Source organism: Pongo pygmaeus, chromosome 15 (assembly GCF_028885625.2).
Source record: "Pongo pygmaeus isolate AG05252 chromosome 15, NHGRI_mPonPyg2-v2.0_pri, whole genome shotgun sequence".
NCBI lineage: Eukaryota > Metazoa > Chordata > Mammalia > Primates > Hominidae > Pongo > Pongo pygmaeus.
In genome coordinates, this window is record NC_072388.2 from 74701702 (window position 1) to 74721777 (window position 20076).

The following is a 20076-nucleotide window of genomic DNA, read 5'->3' on the forward strand; positions in this document are numbered from 1 at the left end:
CCTATGAAATAATGACTGTGATTAGATACTGTTATTATTAAGGAAACTGAGCCTTAGAGAGGTTAGGTAACTTGTCTAAGGTAGAGCTGTGATACAAACCTGGGTCTCATTGGTTGGGCATTTGTGTCAGTCACTGAGTATAAGGTAACTGGGACAAGGAGCTCAAGCAGCTCATGGTTTAGTATCAGAGACAGAGAGCTCAGGCCATGGCCCCACTATGAACAAAGTGGTCTTAGGACACAGAAAAAGAATGATTGGTCTGGCTTGGGACGGCTAGAAAGGCATTATGGAGGAGGGAAAATTTGAATCAGGCCTTGACTGATGAGTAGGGTTTCAGGAGCTTTGGGAAGTGATGGTTAAGTGTGGGAGTGCTAGGTAGAGGCAATAAAGACATAGAGGTGGCCAAGCACAGTGTCTCACACCTATAATCGCAGCACTTTGGGAGGCCGAGGTGGTTGGATCACCTAAGGTCAGGAGTTCGAGACCAGCCTGACCAACATGGAGAAACCCTGTCTCTACTAAAAATACAAAATTAGCTGGGTGTGGTGGTGTATGCCTGTAATCCTAGCTACTCGGGAGGATGAGGCAGGAGAATTGCTTGAACCTGGGAAGTGGAGTTTGCAGTGAGCCAAGATTGTGCCATTGCACTCCAGCCTAGGCAACAAGAGTGAAACTCCATCTTAAAAAAAAAAAAAAAAAAAAAAGACATAGAGGTGTGATAATATAGTCATTCATTAAGTCCCTCAGTGAGTTTTTATTGAGCACCTGTCCTATGCCAAGAATTGTGCTAGGCCATATCACATTACTGTGGGGACCAAGATAGGCCTGGAGCTTACAGTCTAGTGGGGAAGAATGACAGTTAACAAAGAAACAAGGTCATTTCAGGTCATGAGAAATGCTTTCAGGACAATAAGATGGTGTAATGTTAGAATGTAATTGGGCAGAGTTACTTAATTGCAGTGATCTGGCATGAAGAGGTAACCTTTGAGGTAAGTCCTGAATGATGAGGAGTCAGTCGTGTGAATAGTAGGAGGCAGAATACTGCCAGCAGAATAGCAAGTACAAAGGCCCAGACATCGTAATGAGCTTGGTGTGTTTACAAAATACAGACTAGAGGAATTACATGGGGAGAAGAGCATGGTAAGAAATGAGACTAAAAAATTGGCTGCTGTTAGATTGTGAAGGGCCGTAAGAGGAGCCTAAGCTTTATTTTCTAGATGACTTTTAAGCAGATAAATGATACGGTGAGATCTTGTTTTAGAAAGTAAATCGTGCTTGCATTGTGGGATAGTGAAACTAAAGGTAGGGGGGTGAGTTAGGGACTGTTAGAATTGTCCAGAGCCAGGAAGATGAAGGCCTTGATCAGAGTAATGGCTTTAGGAGTGGAGAGAATGAGATGGACTTAGTAAAATTTACAAAGTAAAATTGATGAGACTGAGTTTTTCACATTTGGAAACTTGGTGTTGCCTTTGGTCAATATAAGGAACATAGGAGTTGGTTTCATGATGAGTTTGATTTAAGACGTAGTAAGGAAGAAGGGTTCTGGGCTAAAGTCCAATAGACAGGTGGACAGCTTTGTTGGTCAAGGTTGAACAGGATTGTATAGTTGATAGGTAAAGTCTTCAGAATGGATAAGATTGTTCACAAATTTATTTGGTTCAGCAAGGATAAAAAAAGAATTGAGCCCTGGGGAATACCACTGTTCAATGGGTAAGTCAGTAAAAAGGTCAAGATGTAGCAGTTCGAGCAATAGACATAAGATCAGGAAGGAGTAGTATGGTAAAAGCTGCAGAATGAGCATTTCAGGTCTGTAGAGCCTCAAACAGCCCTAGTTAGGGTGAATAGTGAAAAGAGACTTCTGGATTTGTGACCTAGGGCCAACTGAGTAGGTGGAAGAGCAGTTGTGAGCGGAGAAAATAAGAAAGCAAGTGTGAACTAACTGTCTAAGGGTTTGGCAATGAAAGGAAGGTAAGAATGCATCAAGGAGACAGTCAGCTAAAAGAAACGGATTTTTTTTTCTTTTGAGAAGAGGTTCTGGAGCTTGTTTATAGACTAAGGGGAAGGATTTGAGGATAAGAGGATTAGAAATGCAGAAATGGACATATTGGTAGAGAAGAGTCCTAAAGCAAGGTGGGAAGAGGCCAGAGGAGGGAATATCTCTTCCTATTAGTCAGAAAGAAAGTGCTATGGGATGAATGAAGTTGATAGAAGTTTAAGAGCAAGGAAGTTTAGCCGTTTATGCATGATAGTCTTTATTTCTAAAGTAGAGGCCAGTTCTTATACTGAAAGGCTGGAGGGTGACATTGGAGTAGCAGGGGATGGAGTAGCAGGGGATAGAGTTAAGGTTTGGAACAGTGTCATGGAGAATAAGAATAGTTCTGTCAGTGGAGAATACGCTAAACTCGGTCAGAAGACCTGAGCTCTGGCTGTTTTAGTGCTACCAACTGGCCGTGTGGTCATAGACAAGTCAAAGAGCTTCTCTAGGCCTCAGTTTCCTTTTCTGTCAATCCAAGGTATGGAGTTAGACAAGTGTTTTTTCAAACTTCTTCCTAGAGGGAAAAAAGATTTCACTGAATTGAAAATAGAGCATTTGAAAACCACTGGACTGTATTCTAAGGTCCTTTCCAGCAATAACATTCTGCTTAGTTGTTGTAGAAATAAATTATTTCTTCATGAATCTTGTGGCTGTCACTTTGAATGAGTAAACTGTTAAAACTGCAGGCTGCGTTAGTGTCAATCAGTGGTTTTCAGACTGTGTTCCCTAAAGCTGCTCATTGTTCAGTGAAGTGTCTCAGAGGCTACTTAGGGGTTTGGGGAAAGTCCACAGCCAGGGTTCAAAACTCTAAGGATCAAGTCATTTTTGCATATCTTATATACTGGGCATCTGCATAACCTTTTGTTTTTTAAAATAGGTTTCTTTGGTGTAAATCATTCTGGTTTTCATTCTTTCATCTTTTGGGGGGTTTGTTGCAAGTGACTAGCTGAACAATGTGTCCAATACCTTAGAGACAGTCTCAGAATTAACATTCATGACGTTTATAGAAATGGAAACCTCAATATTTGTTCATTTGCTTTGCAACAGTGATTCACAACAAAACAATGATTGAAGTCTCAACTTATGAGCAATAATCCCCTTATTTAAAAGATCTTCAAATTTTAGTGTAAAGGTATTAATCCGTGGAATTGGATATTCTGCTACTTTTGAAGGTGTCTGAAACATGCTATTTCTTGCTCATTATATTGTAGGTGAATTTATTGACCCAAACTGAGGATCTTTTAAATTTATTTTGACTTGAGAATAATTTGTTGTGGAGACAAAGCTTATAGGATTGATTCAGGGCAAAGTGGTATATGCTCTCTGGGTAAACAAGAGTATAAGTATTGTCTTTGAGGAACAGTTGAAAATGTACATTTATGGCCAGGCGTGGAGGCTCATGCCTGCAATCCCAGCACTTTGGGAGGCTGAGGTGGGTGGATCACCTGAGGTCAGGAGTTTGAGACCAACCTGATCAACATGGTGAAACTCCATTTCTATTAAAATACAAAAATTAGCTGGGCATAGTAGTGAGCACCTGTAATCTCAGCTACTTGGGAGGCTGAGGCAGGAGAGTCGCTTGAACCTGGGAGGCAGAGGTTGCAGTGAACCAAGATCACGCCACTGCACTCCAGCCTGGGTGACAAGAGCAAAACTCTGTCTCGAAAAAAAAAAAAAGAAAATATAAGTGTATTATTTCAAAACCATATTATGCTCCCGTAAAAACCATCCCTGCTAGTAACAAAGATCTAGCCTTATTCATAGTTCATGTTCTGAAGCTCTTATGTATTAAACTCTCAAAAGCAAATCTACTCCCCATCCTGACTCCCTTGCCCTCCAATTCTCCAACACACACATGGAAGCTAGACTGGAGCCCTCTTATGATTTGCAGCTTACTCTAGCCAAATCCTACCTCCTAACCTTGTGAAAACAGTCAGTAGAAAGCATTCAGTGATTGCATTTGTGAGGATTGTAAACAAAGTTTGTGTTGGGCCCTAATCTTCGCTGATACAATTTTGGCTACAGTATCAGAAGGCCGATCAGCTGAAGTAACCAAAATCTTGCCTGAAAGAAAACAGATCTGCCATGAATAGCAGCTGAGGTGAAAATCATCAGTGTCTCTCTGGTACTTCTGTCTTCCAAACTATAGCTTGATCAGATTTCCTATTTCCAGCCTAGGCCACCAGGCAGAAAATAGCTGGGTTCTTTAATGATGTTGCTGAGGTGCTTTTCACAAGACTTGAGGGTTTCTTTCGCCCACTGAACATCTGGGCTTGTCCTGCCTGGCCCATCAGTTCATCTGTGCCAAACTCTGTTGGACCTCCCTCATTTGCTCTGGGCTCCAGCCATTCCATCTTGTAGTTGAGAACAGTGTGGCCTTAAATTTGGTCTTAAGAGTCCCTTTATAGGTTTTATCTATTTCCTGCTTTGGACACTTTTATATACTAGAAATATTAATTGCCATTGCAAAATCCACACTTTTGCTTTTGCACTAACTGATAAGTTCTTACGGACTTCCAAATGTGAAAAACATTTTCTCATTAATACAGTGGTTTTTGTGAAGATTCAGTACTTCTCCTGTCTATTCCCCCAAGAAAGTTGTTAAAAAGTTCAAAGAGGGTCAGGCACAGTGACTCAGGCCTGTATGTAATCCCAGCACTTGGGGAGGCCAAGGCAGGTGGATCACTTGAGGCCAGGAGTTCGAGACCAGCTTGGCCAACATGGTGAAACCCCGTCTCTACTAAAAATACAAAAATTAGCTGGGTGTGATGGTGTGCACCTGTAAGTCCAGCTACTTGGGTGGCTGAGGCACAAGAATCACGTGAATCCAGCAGGATGGAGGTTGCAGTGAGCTGAGATTCCACCACTACACTGCAGCCTGGGTGACGGAATGAGACCTTGTCTCAAAAAAAAAATTTCAAAGAGAAGGAGTAGGAAATCTAATTTTGAATTCTTGTTTCTTTCCCTTATGCTAATAATGAGAAAATAAATAGGATTCTCCATCTCTGATGCTTTTAATAGGAAATTTAAAAAGAAAAACCTTCATGTACTGCTTAGAAGGAATCCTTATTCACAGGCTGTAAGATGGGTTTCATATTTCTTAGCCATCATAATAGAAGGATCCTCAAAGGCCACTTTGAGAGAAGCAAGTACACATTTTGTAGGTTTACACTTCTGTCATATAACGATTGTTGTTTTGGATTTCTATAGCAAAGTGCAGGCCCGAATAGCATTCTCTGCCTATCTCCAGCATGTTCAAATTCGCCTGATGAAAGACAGTGGCGGTCAGACGTTCAGTGCCAGTTGGGCTGCCAAAGAGGATGAACAGATGGTAAGGCTTTTCTTACTGGAACCTTTTTACTTTCCCTTTTTCTTTCTTTCTGTTTTTGTTTTTTGTTTTTTTTCTATTAGGGTAAAGTGCAATGTATTTTTCTGGTGAAAGAATTATTACATAAGAAAGTTTTTAGATTTCTTATAAATCTATACTTACAAGATTTATATATACTTATTTCTTATACTTCAATGTGAAGCAAATCTTTGACCTGGAGCTATGTTCATTACACCATGTAGTGAAGGCATCAATGTGTTTCATTTTGAAATGGAAATTGATTTCTCATTGGATGTGAAGCCCTGTGCAAAGCCCTTTAAAAGAATAACAATTTACAGTCTTTTCTCAAGCAACTTCACGTTATTAACTCTGAGGTAGGCATTATCATCCCTATTTTACAGAAGAGCAAACAAAGACCTCGAGAAGCCAAGGTTCCACAGGTTATACGTGATGAAACCAGAACTTAAACTCAGATGTACTTTACTTGCTCCTCCATTGTTTTCATGCATTGCAAAGTGTTTATTTTCTGTCCTGAGGAGTCAAATTAGCTCTTTGAAAGTCATCACCTTATCATAGGCTCTGTCAGAATGCACCATCCTCCAAGTTGGTATTTTTTACTTTACTAGTTGTAACCTCGTAAGATTCTTAGATTGCTAGAATCAAACTTGTATAATCATTTTTACTGTATATCAGTCATTTGAACATTCCTGGGATTCAGTATTCTAGGACAGTTTTGTGTGTGTGAATCAGAATGATGGGGAGCTTTAAGCTGTTTGGTAAGGTCAGAGTTTATGGAAGAAGCCACACCCCTTCCATATTCTTTTTTTTTTTTTTTGAGACAGAGTCTCGCTCTGTCGCCCAGGCTGGAGTGCAGTGGTGCGATCTCAGCTCACTGCAACCTTCGCTTCCTGGGTTCAAGCTATTCTCCTGCCTCAGCCTGTAATCCTGTGATTACAGGCACCCATCACCAAGCCTGGCTAATTTTGTATTTTAAGTAGTGACGGGGTTTTTCCATGTTGGTCAAGCTGGTCTCAAGCTCCCGATCTCAGGTGATCCACCCTCCTTGGCCTCCCAAAGTGCTGGAATTACAGGCATGAGCCACCGCGCCTGGCCCCATATTCTTTTTAATAACAGGGATTTGTCACCTAAAGGAGAGGGGCCTTAAAGTCTGAGAAAGCTGCATTCTTTGTTCCACTCAGTGGTGACCTTACTGTAATTTTTAGTCCTCCACATACAAAAGGCAAGTCTTTATGCCAGGCTTATTGTAAAAACATGTTGGTTATCCCAGAAAACAACTTATGAATTTAAAGTAGCCAATGGAACCCAGAGATAAAACCTTGTGTGTTGTGAATAATCCTTCAACCATCAGTGGAAAATGTTAGCTCTGCTCTTTCCAAGTGGAAAATTGAAACTGCCTTTTTGAGAGTCAGTTTGTCTGCTCCACTCTGAAAAAAATAATGTTTTAATATAACAGCTTAAACCACCCTATAGTAAAAACAGCAGAGTAGAACTATGAAATTCAACCCTCTGGTTATGAGGCTGTTTCACTTATGCTGGAGTAAATTGGCACCAAAGGACAATGAACCAAAATCAAATTCAAGAAGAAAAAAAAATAGTTCAAAAAAGAATAACCACTGCAGATTCTGGCTCAGAATTCACACAGTATTTCTTTGGGGCTTTCTACAAGAATATTGAGGATCATCACTGCAAAACTTAATACCAGTTCTGTGAATTATTTCTTGAAAATATATCTAGGCTGGGTGCGGTGGCTCATGCCTGTAATCCCAGCACTTTGGGAGGCTGAGGCGGATGGATCAGTTAAGGTCAAGAGTTCGAAAGCAGCCTGGCCAACATGGGGAAACCCCATCTGTGGTAGTGCGCACCTGTAGTCCCAGCTACTTGGGAGGCTGAGGCAGGAGAATCACTTGAACCTGGCAGGCGGAGGTTGCAGCGAGCCGAGATCACACCACTGCACTTCAGCCTGGGTGACAGAGCAAGATTCCGTCTCAAAAAAAAAAAAAAAAAAATATATATATATATATATAGAGAGAGAGAGAGAGAGAGAGGGAGAGAGAGTGCAAGCCCTACCCCATTCCCTGATGATTGTAGCAGTGGCCTTGCTTTTGAGGAAGGTAGGAAGGTAGATGTAGAGTTGGCCTCTCTGTTCCAGTTTAGGTTAGAGATTCCTTATCTCATAACTCACAGAAGGCACATCAACAGAACGTCCCCAGATTTATCATCTGAAGGCAGTTTTGTTGTGGTTTTTGGACAACAACATCTTTAAGGCTCTTGGCCTTATAAAATCTCTCTTTGAAGCATTTATGATTTCATCAGTAATCTGATTGGTATCTGTTCAGATTTCAAAATCCTTTGCCCCCATCTTCCGTGAGATGTATTCGTTCTTTCCCTTAATAACTTTCCACTGTGCCCTCCTTGACAACCCCCAAATCTAAAAGCTCCCTTATCCTTGGGGAAGAAAAAAAGCTATTACCTTTCAAACTACTGTGATAATTCTTTCTTTGCCTTAATCACGACACTTTTAAAGTCATTAGTTTCTACTCTTCACGTATATTTTTCATTACCCATGCATTTTCTTAATGTCTTCTTGTACTCTCTTTATTGAAACTGTTTTCCTGAAATTATCCCTCAGTGGTCAGATCCAAGGCCTTGTCTTTGTAATGGGCCTTTCCAGCTCCAGCCTCTTGGAAGCATTTGACATGGAACCCTTTCTTCAGTTGGCCTCCATGACACTATTTTCTCTTAATTTCCTTTTTTTTTTGTTTTTTGAAATGGAATCTTGCTTTGTTGCCTAGGCTGGAGTGCAGTGGCATGATCTTGGTTCAGTGCAACCTCCACCTCCTGGGTTCTAGTGATTCTCATACCTCAGCCTCCCAAGTAGCGGACATTACAGGTGTGTGCCACCACGTCAGGCTAATTTTTGTATTTTTCGTAGAAATGCAGTTTTACCATGTTGGCCAGGCTGATCTCGAACTCCTGACCTCAAGTGATCTGCCCACCTCAGCTTCCCAAAGTGCTAGGATTGTAGATGTGAGCCACCATACCCAGCCTATTTTCTCCTGGTTTTCTGTGTTTCTGGTGTTTCTAACTTGTTTTTTTTTTTTCCTGATACTTCCTCATCTTTTCTATCTCTAAATATGAATATTTCTGTATTCTCTGTCTTCTCACCTTTGATACTTTCATCTGCTTCCCCAGTTTTAGTTCCTACTACCTGTCTTTGAATGCTACCTTCCCTAAATAGTACTATTTGTGTACGTACTGTGGTACTTTTACAACTACTACTTTATTACATAGTTATTTATATACATACTTGATTTAAATTTTCTGATTGCCAGCTTATTGAGGGAAGGGAATAAGTTTCTTTCGTTTTTGTTTTGTCTTTCTGTATGCTTCTTATACCTAACCTGTTTGCTCTGGGTCTTGTTTGTTGAAATGTGTAATATATGTCTTCTTACATCGCTGTTATATAATGCCTGCGTAACTTGTCTTCTGTTGCTTAGCACCATCCCTCCTTTTTTTTTCTCCCATGACTCTTTAATTTATAGGAGCTGGTCGTTCGTTTCCTCAAGCGAGCATCAAATAACCTCCAGCATTCACTGAGGATGGTATTACCCAGCCGACGACTGGCACTTCTGGAACGCAGAAGAATCCTGGCCCACCAGCTGGGTGACTTTATCATTGTATACAACAAGGTAAGTCTTTTATCTGTTAGTCTTGTGCTTTGGATTGCCATACACTGTCAGAAACAGGCTAGATAGAAGCCTCTGTCCAACTGGATGGAGACGCTCTTCTTCTGTTCTCTGGCATCACCATCCTTTGTGTATTACTGTTAGGGGAAGCAGGACCCCACACCTTAACCCAGATGGTCTGAAAAACTATTTATTACTTCTGAAGGCCCAGTGGCCATAGTTAATTCTTAATTCTTATCAAAAGGCATATTCCTTTTGAGCACTGAGATGAATCCTAGGCTGTGTGAGTCTGCACAGTTGTTAGTGCCTGTAGAAAGTGGCAAATTGACCATTTGAGAACAAATTTGAACTGTGGATTGAATGTGATGACATATTCTTTCTTGAACAAGTTATACTTTCATCTTTAAAACATTTTAAACATTACAGAATTTTACAGTCAAGCCCAAGAAATATACTATTTAATTAGAATATTTTGCAAAGCATTCTATATCCCAGGATATATATCATTTTGGGTGTTTGGGTTTGGGAGGTTTGGTCAGTTTGCAGAAGGAAAAGCTGATAGAAATGTAAATGGCTTTTCTAAAGTTGCATGGAATTGTTAGTAGAATATTAGTGCACCAAACTCATAGCCACAATTTACTCCAGATCTGTTGAGAATTTTGTTATGTCTTATATAAGTGAAGAATTTATTCAGTATGGAAGCTGGTATAAGAGTACCTTCCAAGATCTGTCTTTCCTCTCCTACTTGGAACAAAATACTGTGTCTCTGTTGTCATATTGTTAAAGCTACAAGGGTCATCATAGATATTACTAAGCTACTATAAAAAGCTCTTTAATCAATGGGCTGTGTAAGTAGAAAGTAAAAACATGATTAAAATTTACATTCATTCTGCAACTTTTACTTGGGAATTTCAAAATCTTTTACAAAATCATGGCCAAAAGTAATATATCAAATTTATAGGTGGCAAAAGTACATACAAGAATTAAATGTCTTTACTATAAGGACAGATTAACTCAAGGCTATTGAAACTACATGATGAAGTGCATATTTATTAGGAGTCAGTTTTATCTTGTTTTTCTGTGGGGTTTGGGCACTGGGTAGGAAACAGAACAAATGGCTGAAAAGAAATCAAAGAAGAAAGTTGAGGAAGAAGAGGAAGATGGGGTGAATATGGAAAACTTTCAGGAGTTCATCAGACAAGCAAGGTAGTAGACATTCTTGATTGATAAAGCTGTCTTATTCTGTCTTCCACAATGTTCATTGAGTACCCAGCATTCCTTTGTTTCTGATACATGGATGTGAATGAAATCACTCTTAAAGCCGGGCACAGTGGCACACCCCTTTAGTTCTAGTTACTTGGGAGCCTGAAGCAGGAGGATTGCTTGAGCCCAGGAATTAAAGGCCAGCTTGGGCAACATAGTGAGACCCTGTCTCTAAATGATGAAAAAAGAAATCATTCTCAGAAGGAGAAAAAATTGTATGGGCTTGGCCTCTCCATATCTTAGCCAATTATGTTGCTATTTTCATGGCTTCAGTTATCAAAACATTACTGCTGGGTAGCAGGGCTGTAGTTCTCGATAGCCTTCACAGTACATATCTCTTGAAGTCACATGAGAGCCCTTTGGAAAGTTGAAATTAGAGGCATCTCATATTTACTGGGTCTGAATTTGTCCCTGACCTATTCATGGGGTAGAAATGACCAAATTTTGCCTACATTGAATAGGCTGAGGAATTTGTAATTTCTCCACTCTGTGAGGGTTACACCTAATTTATATAAAATAGAACAAGTTCTTCATGCTTAGGGTTAGCCTTTAGAAGTGGAAAATCTCGATATTCATCTGTCTATCTTGATAAAAGTCAGCCAGGCCATTTTGTCCATTTATGTTGGCTTACAAAGGAAGAAATAACAAAGGCACTTAATTTTAAATCTTGTAAAACTTACACTGGAGGATTTTTTTCTAAATAGATGTGCAAAACCATTAAAATAAAATAGGATAAAAAAACAGTAAACCCCATTACTTAGGCTTCAACTGTCAAAGTCACAAATAGGGAGAAAATCAGTAGAAAATCTACCCTATGTTGATTTCTGAAGTTAAATGAGGTAGGGGTAGGGGCTTATCAATCACCAGCATAATATAATCTTTGTTTAATACCTTTTTCAGACCTCACTATCATGAGCTTTACAGCAAACAAATATATCATTTTGTAGGAGTCCATAATTGTATGGTGTTATTTGTTGACATTTTTGAGTCTTAAGTAATATGATTGATAAAAGAGGTATAGAAACAGCTTCTCTCATCAACGTTATAAAAACACAAAAGGATAAAAAAAAAAAAAAAAAACAGATTGTGTCCAGAAAATAGCTCTACTTTTTAAAGCTAAAAGATAATTTTCAGGTTTATCCTTAGGATCTTCAAAATCCCTAAAATATATATTTTTAAAAACCCAGCCTTTAAAAGAACACTATTTCCCAAGCAAGTCTAACTGGATACTAAAAATGAATTATAACATATTGTTAACTAATTATATAGATTTGGAGATAAAATGCATTGGAACATAATTACTTCTGATTGGGGATTAGGTGTTGATTGTCGGGAAATAATGTGGTAACGTCAGTTCTTCTTTTATTAAATTTGGTTTGAGTACATGGATACTTTTCAGGGCTGGTAAATTCAAATACCTGCCGGAGTCAGACAGGAAAACATAAATTATGAAGTGGGCAAAGGATAAGACAGATATAAAGCAGCTTGTATTTTGACCAACCATAACCTTTGCCTTTCAGTATTCTGTGAAGGGCCAAATAAAACACACTGACAGGCAAAGGTTTGCAACCTCAGCTGTAGATCTTTGATAGTCACTTGAGAGACTTATCTTGTGGCATTTGGCTACTTTGAAGACTTTAGGGTTTACACTGAGATTCATAAAGGTGGTTTCTAGGTTCTGGTTAGAGTGTGTTTTCTGAAGATGGGATATAGGTTCTCTGTGATAATGCAGGCATACTTCACTTAATAGCCACTTTTCTAGAACGTAGCCAAGCTTCAAGAAAAAGAGAAGAAAAAGGTCATTGAGAGGCTGCTACAGATGTTAAAGTCCATGTGTGATATGGTCACTAGAAGAATCCACTAGCCTCTCATCTGTTTCCTTATACTTTCTATTTTGTGGCTGTTCATAAAGAGCATATAATTTCAGTAATTTGAAGTGATTTAGAGATGATCTCCTTTAGTCTCGTGCATTATATAGATGGTTAGGGAATTCTATGGTTATTGGTGGATTTCCTTATTTCTGACATAGGCAATGAAAATGACAAGTGGCCCTTTAAGTGAAAATACTTCAATTATCTAGAAGTGAGCTGAACAAACCGTAAAGGGCCAGATAATAAACATTTCAGACTCCGTGGGCTACATATGGGTGGTGGTGGTGGTGGTGGTGGTTCTTGTTATTGTTGTTTTGCATATTCTTTAAAAATACTTTTTAAAATTTTTGGCTGGGGGCCATAAAAACAAGTCGCTGGTCAGGTTTAGTACAGCCCACGGTGTGTAGTTGGTTGCTGCCTGTTCTAGAATGTGGCTGTCCAGTAGAACTTTTTGTGGGTGACTACTGAACACTTGAAGTGTGGCTAGTTTACGGAAAAGAATCTTTAATTTAATTTGAATTTAAATAGTCACATATGACTGACTAGTCGCTACCATATTAGACAGTGTAGATCTAGAAAATTCACTGCAGGATGAATAAAGCCTTAGGTTTTTAATTTTTTAGATTGCTTTCATTTATATTTTATTTTAACCACCTATTAATAGGGAATTTTCAGCTTGTGCTTTTCATTTTTCCCTTTTCCAGCTTGCTCTGTTTTCATAATAAAATCTGGTGGAAAGATTTTCCAGAATAGCTTCCTGTCTGACCATACTTTTTCTCCTCATTTCAGTGAGGCTGAACTGGAGGAGGTGTTGACTTTTTATACCCAAAAGAACAAGTCTGCTAGTGTCTTCCTGGGGACTCACTCTAAAAGTTCTAAGAACAACAACAGTTATTCTGATAGTGGGGCAAAAGGTGGTAAGTATACTGGTTAATGAATGAAAAATAAGAACAAGTGAAGAAGTGAGAAATGCAAAGGAGAATGAGGAATAATGTGTTGGCTAAGCACTAATAGTCCCTAAGATAATGAGACTTTGCAGCATGGGGAGGGGGTGGAGAATGGGGGACAGTACTTTTTGTCCTAAAAGCAGAAGAAGGGCATGGTCTGATTTTTTTTCATGATAATTAACAGCAGAGAGCTTTTCAAGAAAAGCTAATAATAGCTGATATTTAGTGAACACTTATCTTTCTATCTGCTGGACATAGTCTTATTTTTTACTTCCCAAAACCATATAGAGTGGGCACTACTACAGAACCTCTTTACAGATGAGAAAAGAAGCTAAAAGAGACTGAGTAACTTGCCCAAGGTTATTCTTTATCGTGCAGGGACAAGGAATTTGATACATAGCCTGCCTGACTCAAAGTTTGTGCTCTTAATATACTCTTCTGTCTCTCTTAATGATTATTTCTGACTCTTGTCAAGTTTGTTACTTTCTCTAACTTAACATCATTGACATTTTGGGCAGGAGAATTCTTTGTTGTGTGGGGCTGTTCCATACCTGGTGGGAAGTCTAATATACTTGGTTCCAAGCCTGACATGCCATTAGTTTCCGTCAGCCATTGTGATAATCCAGAATGCCCCTACATGTTTCTAAAACTTCTTACTGCTGGGGAATTCCATGGTTGGGGATTTTGGAATTGAATATGGATGTGGCTGTCTAGCTCACGTCACCATGATAAAAAAAAAATAGCAGTGACATTCTGTTATAAACAAAGCTCTGTGCTTTAAATGTAAAATTAACTTAAAACCTAGATGGAAGCCTAAGAGATAGGTAATCAACATACTGATTTTGTCAGTGTGCTAAGTACTAGATTCAAAGATGGAGACTTCTTCCCTGCTCTTAAGTTATGATAATCTAATGTGGAAATAGCCAGGAAGATTGGTCATTTAAAATGTGGAATGAATTTTCCCAAAGAAACAGTGTTAATGTTTTAAAAACTGATTTGGTTCATAGGCCAATCCACATAAGCCTGTTTAACTCATGGTATGATTGAATTATTGTATTACTGGAAGTCCTGAATCCAGCCCTTTTCTTCGAGTTTTTCTAACTTCATTCACCTGTTCATTCATTCCTTCTATACTTTTTTTTACTTAGCACCCATTATGTGTTAGGCATTTTCGTGGTTGCTAGGGATACAATGACCAGGACTATCACAGTCTTTAACTTTATCAAGTTTATTGTCTGGTAGATAAAGTCGGGTGAGTGAATAGAAGAAGAAAGCTGGCAGAATCTCTGAAAAGCTCCTATAAGAGTTTTGGCTAAGGGAGACAAAGGAATTCTTGTAATAAGGTTGGAATAGAGAAAAGTGTGCTAATTTGGGGAGGTAGGGGCCTAGATGGACATTCATCTAGTAACTTCTCCCCTGGCAGCAATGTGGAAGCCGTAACAGCATGTAGTGGCTACATCTTTTATAATGATAGGTCATTCGAAATTCTAGGGTTTATGTTTTAAGGACTACCTTTACGTAAGATCCAAACCTGTGTAAACCTATTAAGGATAACTGGCCGGGGGAGGGGCAGTAGGAAGGCGTCAGTCAAGGAAACAACATTATGACATTTGATAGTATAGTATCTGGACTCATTTCAAACATGAACAAACAAGTGTGTGACAGTGTTACCACTGCTATTGGCGATGGAGGGGAGAAAATTCCTATGTCTTTATTCTTTCACTCTGAAAGATGATCTATAAAATGGCCTTTCTTAAGTTTTTGTATGATTCTAGCCCTTGACAAAGATTTTGGAATATTTTTATATATGATTAGCTCTGGCTATTCTGTTTCAAAATTCTGTAGTGGAGAAAAAATTAGTTATTAATGTCAAAATTGATTAGAGTGATACTATTATTGAATATACTGATCAACCTATCTCCAGTAAAACTGAGGAGTTTAGGCCAGGTGTGGTGGCTCACGCCTGTACTCCCAGCACTTTGGGAGGCTGAGGCAGGTGGATCACCTGAGGTCAGAAGTTCAAGACCAGCCTGGTCAACATGGTGAAAGCCCGTCTCTACTAAATATACAAAAATTAGCCGGGTGTGGTGGCGGGCACCTGTAATCCCAACTACTCAGGAGGCTGAGGCAGGAGAATCACTTGAACTGGGAGGCAGAGGTTGCAGTGAGCCGAGATCGCTCCATTGCGCTCCAGCCTAGGCAACAAGAGTGAAACTTCGTTCAAAAAAAAAAAACAAAAAACTGAGGAGTTTAAGATACAGAGCCATCATAGTATCCAGGTATTATGCCAAGAAATAGTGGGACCACTCTTGCTGTCTCCGGGTAGCTTCACTGCTCCATACATATTATAACTTCTTGGCTCCAGGGGCTACCACCAACCAACGTGATCTCTTAGAACCCTCAGTCTGAATTCCTGGCATAAGCATCTGACCGCCCTTATTATTTTTTTCCAGATAAGCCCTAGCTTGTTGGCTGTCCGTGGATGGCTGCCCTGGGTTTAGGTACCTTTCTCCGGTTCAGTTAACTGTACTGGGATTGGGAATAGCTGGGAATCATTTAATTGGTTGCCTACTCCATGGGCTGTGGGTGTCTCCATCTTTGGAAAAGTGTGATGAGACGTGCGATGTTTCCCAGCATTGATTAGCAGTTGTGTTATATTTTTGGAAATAAAATTATGTATAGAACAATGGACTTGCAATTGATTATAAGAGAGTCCAAGCTTAGTATTTCTTATTTCAGATCACCCTGAGACTATAATGGAAGAAGTGAAAATAAAGCCGCCTAAACAGCAACAGACAACAGAAATTCATTCTGATAAATTATCTCGTGAGTGATTTCAAACCTACCTAGATTTGCTGCTCTCTGATAATTCCCTAAAAGAAGGAAATAGTCATCAGATATTAAATATTTCTAAAGCATGCAACATTACCCCAAAGAAATATTTTTCTTTGTTTTTCCTTTTCCCTTAGAATTTTCTCTTATCTATTGATAAGCTATTTTCCTTCCGAAGACTTTTTCATTTTCTTTAGAGATTCTGAGTGCATTCGTTTCTCCTAGAAGGGTGAAAAGAAGGGGGAGAGGAATTAGCTGTTGCTAGTGGAGACTTCATCTTGATGTCCTAACATGTGTAAAACGTGCCTGCTCTGTTTCATAGTGGTAGTCCCAACTCCAGCTTTTAGAAAGGAATAAAAATAAATTCCTATTTCTGTTGCCAGGTTGTTTCTGGTAGGCAAAAATCATTAAGTTTATGATGAACACTCATTAAAGTCTGTATTTTTCATGATTTCTGTTTCATGCCAAGATTACTGTGATGTTTAGGTTTTAAAAACATTTATGTTTTATAGAGATTGTATGTTTGTTTTTCCTATAATGATGTCTTGTTTTGTTTTGTTTTTAATAGGATTTACCACTTCAGCAGAAAAAGAGGCAAAATTAGTTTATAGCAATTCCTCCTCTACTCCTTTCTCTGGTCCTACTGCTACTCTGCAGAAAATTCCCAACACCCATTTGTCATCTGTTACAACCTCTGACCTCTCTCCAGGGCCTGGCCACCATTCTTCTTTATCTCAAATTCCTTCAGCTATCCCCAGCATGCCTCACCAGCCAACAGTTTTACTGAACACAGTCTCTGCCAGTGCTTCTCCCTGCCTACATACTGGGACACAGAACATCCCAAACCCTGCTGGCCTGCCACGCTGTCGATCAGGAAGTCACACCATTGGCCCCTTTTCTTCCTTCCAAAGTGCTGCACACATCTATAGCCAGAAACTGTCTCGTCCCTCTTCAGCAAAGGCAGGTGAGTGAGAGAATGAAAGACAGTCCACAATGTGAGCTCCTCCCCAGCCCCAATAAAGAAAGAATGTCATCTCTTCCCTTTACCTTTTTTTGAATTTTGAAATGGAAATGGACACGCACTGCATTGTTCTGACGTGACTAAAGAAGACTTTTGCATTGCATCCAGTAGCATGCCTTCATTGATACAAAAGGAAACAGGACTTTTTTTAGGTACTGGAGATAAAGAGATGAATCTGACAAGGCTTCTGTTCACTAGGAGCCTACAGCCTAGTCAAGAGATTTCCTGTCACAGATAACCATAGACCTATGAGTGTGCTATATGCATTCTCTGTGCTTCAAATAGTTATTCCCAACATCAGACAAGTTAGTTTTTAGGCAAGAATTACCTGAATAAATAACCAAAGAATTCTTAGAATAGGATATATCATTTTAACTGAAATAGACCTATATTGTCAAGTTTGTCCTCCATTTTTTAATAACAGCTTTATTGAGATATAATTTACATTCTATCAAATTCACCCTTTTAAAGTGTACAATTCAGTAATGCAGTGGTTTTTTATATATATGTATATATTCACAGACTTGTGCAATCAACACCACTATCTAATTTTAGAACATTTTCATCATCTCCAAAAGAAACCCCATACCTGTTAGCAGCCACTGTCTGTTTCTTCCTCCCCCGAGCCCCTGGCAACCACTGATCTACTTCTCTGTTTTTACAGATTTGTCTATTCTGGACATTTTTATATAAGTAAAATCATATAATAGGTAGTCTTTTGTGAATGGCTGCTTTCTATTCTGGACATTTTATAGAAGTAAAATCATAATAGGTGGCCTTTTGTGAATGGCTGCTTTCACTTAGCATAATGTTTTTCAGCTTCATCCATGTTGTAGTAGGAACTTCATTCCCTTTATGGCTGAATAATATTCCATTGTATGGATATACCACAATTTGTTTAGCCATTAGTCAGTTGATGGGCATTTGATTTGTTTATAATGTTTGGCCATTATGAATAATGCTGCTATGAACATTTGTTTGTAAGTTTTTGTGTGGACATATGTTTTTATTTCTCTTGAGTGTATAGCTAGCGTGGAACTGTTGGTTCATATGATAACTTTTCGTATTTCGTCTTTTTGAGGAACTTGTAAACTGTTTTCCAAAGTGGCTGTGCCCTTTTACTAACAGCAGTGTTTGAGGGTTCCAGTTTCTCCCTGTCCTTGCCAAAACTATGAGTTGTCTCTGTTTTTGATTTTCACATCCTAATGGGTATGAAATAGTATCTCTTTTTTGTGGTTATGATTTGCATTTCTCTAATGGCTAATGATGTTGAATATCTTTTCATTTGCTTATTGGGTATTTGTTTATCTTCTTTGGAGGAATGTCTATTTAAATTATTTGCGCTTTTTAAAATTCGTATGCTTCCCTTTTTATTGTTGAATGTAAATGTTCTTTATATACTCTAGATAAAAGCCCTTTGTCAGATAGGATTTATAAATATTTTTTCTCTCCTTGATGGTTATCTTCTCACTTTCTTGAAGCACAAAAGTTTTAGGTTTTAATGATGTCCAATTTATCTGTTTTTTTCTATTGTCACTTGTGCTTTTGGTGTCATATCTGGAATACTGTTGCCTAATCAAGTGTCACAGAGATTTCCTCCTTTTTTTTTTTTTTTTTTGAGACGGATTGTTGCTCTGCCACCAGGCTGGAGTGCAGTGGCACGATCTCGGCCCACTGCAACCTCCACCTCCAGGTTCAAGCGATTCTCTTGCCTCAGCCTCCTAAGTAGTTGGGACTACAGGTACATGCCACCATGCTCAGCTAATTTTTGTAGTTTTAGTAGAGGTGAAGTTTCACCATGTTGGCCAGGATGGTCTCAATCTCTTGACCTTGTGATCCGCCCACCTTGGCCTCCCCAAAGTGCTGGGATTACAGGCGTGAGCCACCGTGCCCGACCCCTCCTATGTTTTATAGTTTAGATTCTTACATTTAGGTCTTTTGTACATTTTGAGTTCATTGTTCTGTATGGTATGATGTAGGGGTCTAACTTCATTCTTCTGCATGTGGATATTCAGTTATATCAGCATCATTTGTGGAAAAGAGTATTGTTTCCCCATGGGATTGTCTTGGCACTCTTCTCAAAAATCAATTAATTATAAATGTAAAGGTTTATTTTTAAGGCCTCAGATTTATTCCATTGATCTATATGTCTGACCTTATGCCAATACCACATTGTCTTGATTGCTACAGCATTATAGTAAGTTTTGAAATCACCAAGGATGATTGTTCCAACTTCACTCTTCTTTTTCAAGATTGTTTAGGCTGTTCTGGATCCCTTGCATTTTCATATGAATTTTAGGATCAGCTTGTCAATTTCCTCAAGAAAAGGCAGATGGGATTTTGATAGGATTATTATCTGTGGATCAATTTGGGGACTATCTTAACATCAGTCAAGATTTAAACACTAGTAATAGCTATGTTAAGGTGAGTTACAGCTAAGACATGTTTTATAAATAGCCAGTCTATATTTCTTAATACCTGTTTTCAAATGAAATGGATATTTTAATATGCAGCTTGAGTTAGAGATATTAAATGGTCCACTTTAATAAGTCATAAATATGAATATATGCATGTGTATATATCTGCTAATTCTGGGTGATCATTGTTCTTGTGATTTAATTTTCTAAAATCAGTAATAATAATGATCAATAATGTTCTACTTTGAACTATTTTTCCCCATGTAAGAAATTCAGTAAGATGAATGTCTTCAGTGGCCTGTGTTATCATAAAAACTTTTTCAAAACCCTCCCTTTTGATCCTTTCCAAGAGAAGGATAGTGAACAAAAGAAGTTGGTGAGTTCATAAATATTTTCTGATATCTGTTGTGATTTCTTTTTTGACTCTTGGATCATTTATAAATATATTGTTTAATTTTCAGGTAGTTGGGATTCTTTATTTTTGTAATTGGTTTTTAGCTTATTTCCACTGTGGTCAGAGAACGTAATCTGAATGGATTAAATAGTAGTAGACGACAATATGTGGACAAAAATATATAATTGACAACAGCCTGTAATTGATTGGAGTTAAATTTTTCTGTGGTAATTGAATGGTTTTGGAATAGGAGTAAGATTT

The 20076-nt window shown here is 38.6% G+C and overlaps 1 protein-coding gene across 50 annotated transcripts in view; it reads left to right on the forward strand.

Annotated features, from left to right (window-relative positions):
* TTLL5 (tubulin tyrosine ligase like 5) overlaps positions 1–20076 on the forward strand; it is a 295613-nt gene that overhangs the window by 105968 nt on the left and 169569 nt on the right. For 48 of the 50 annotated variants that reach the window (XR_010123769.1, XM_054448025.2, XM_054448030.2 and 45 more), the window contains 6 exons: positions 5246–5366; positions 8927–9073; positions 10173–10276; positions 12994–13121; positions 15891–15977; positions 16552–16947. Coding sequence is in view for 49 of the 50 variants with exons in the window: in XM_054448025.2 (XP_054304000.2) it covers positions 5246–5366; positions 8927–9073; positions 10173–10276; positions 12994–13121; positions 15891–15977; positions 16552–16947 (983 nt within the window). In the remaining variant the exon portion in view is untranslated. The remainder of the gene's footprint in view (positions 1–5245; positions 5367–8926; positions 9074–10172; positions 10277–12993; positions 13122–15890; positions 15978–16551; positions 16948–20076) is intronic. The other 2 variants (XM_063651922.1, XM_063651921.1) reach the window with 1 other exon arrangement.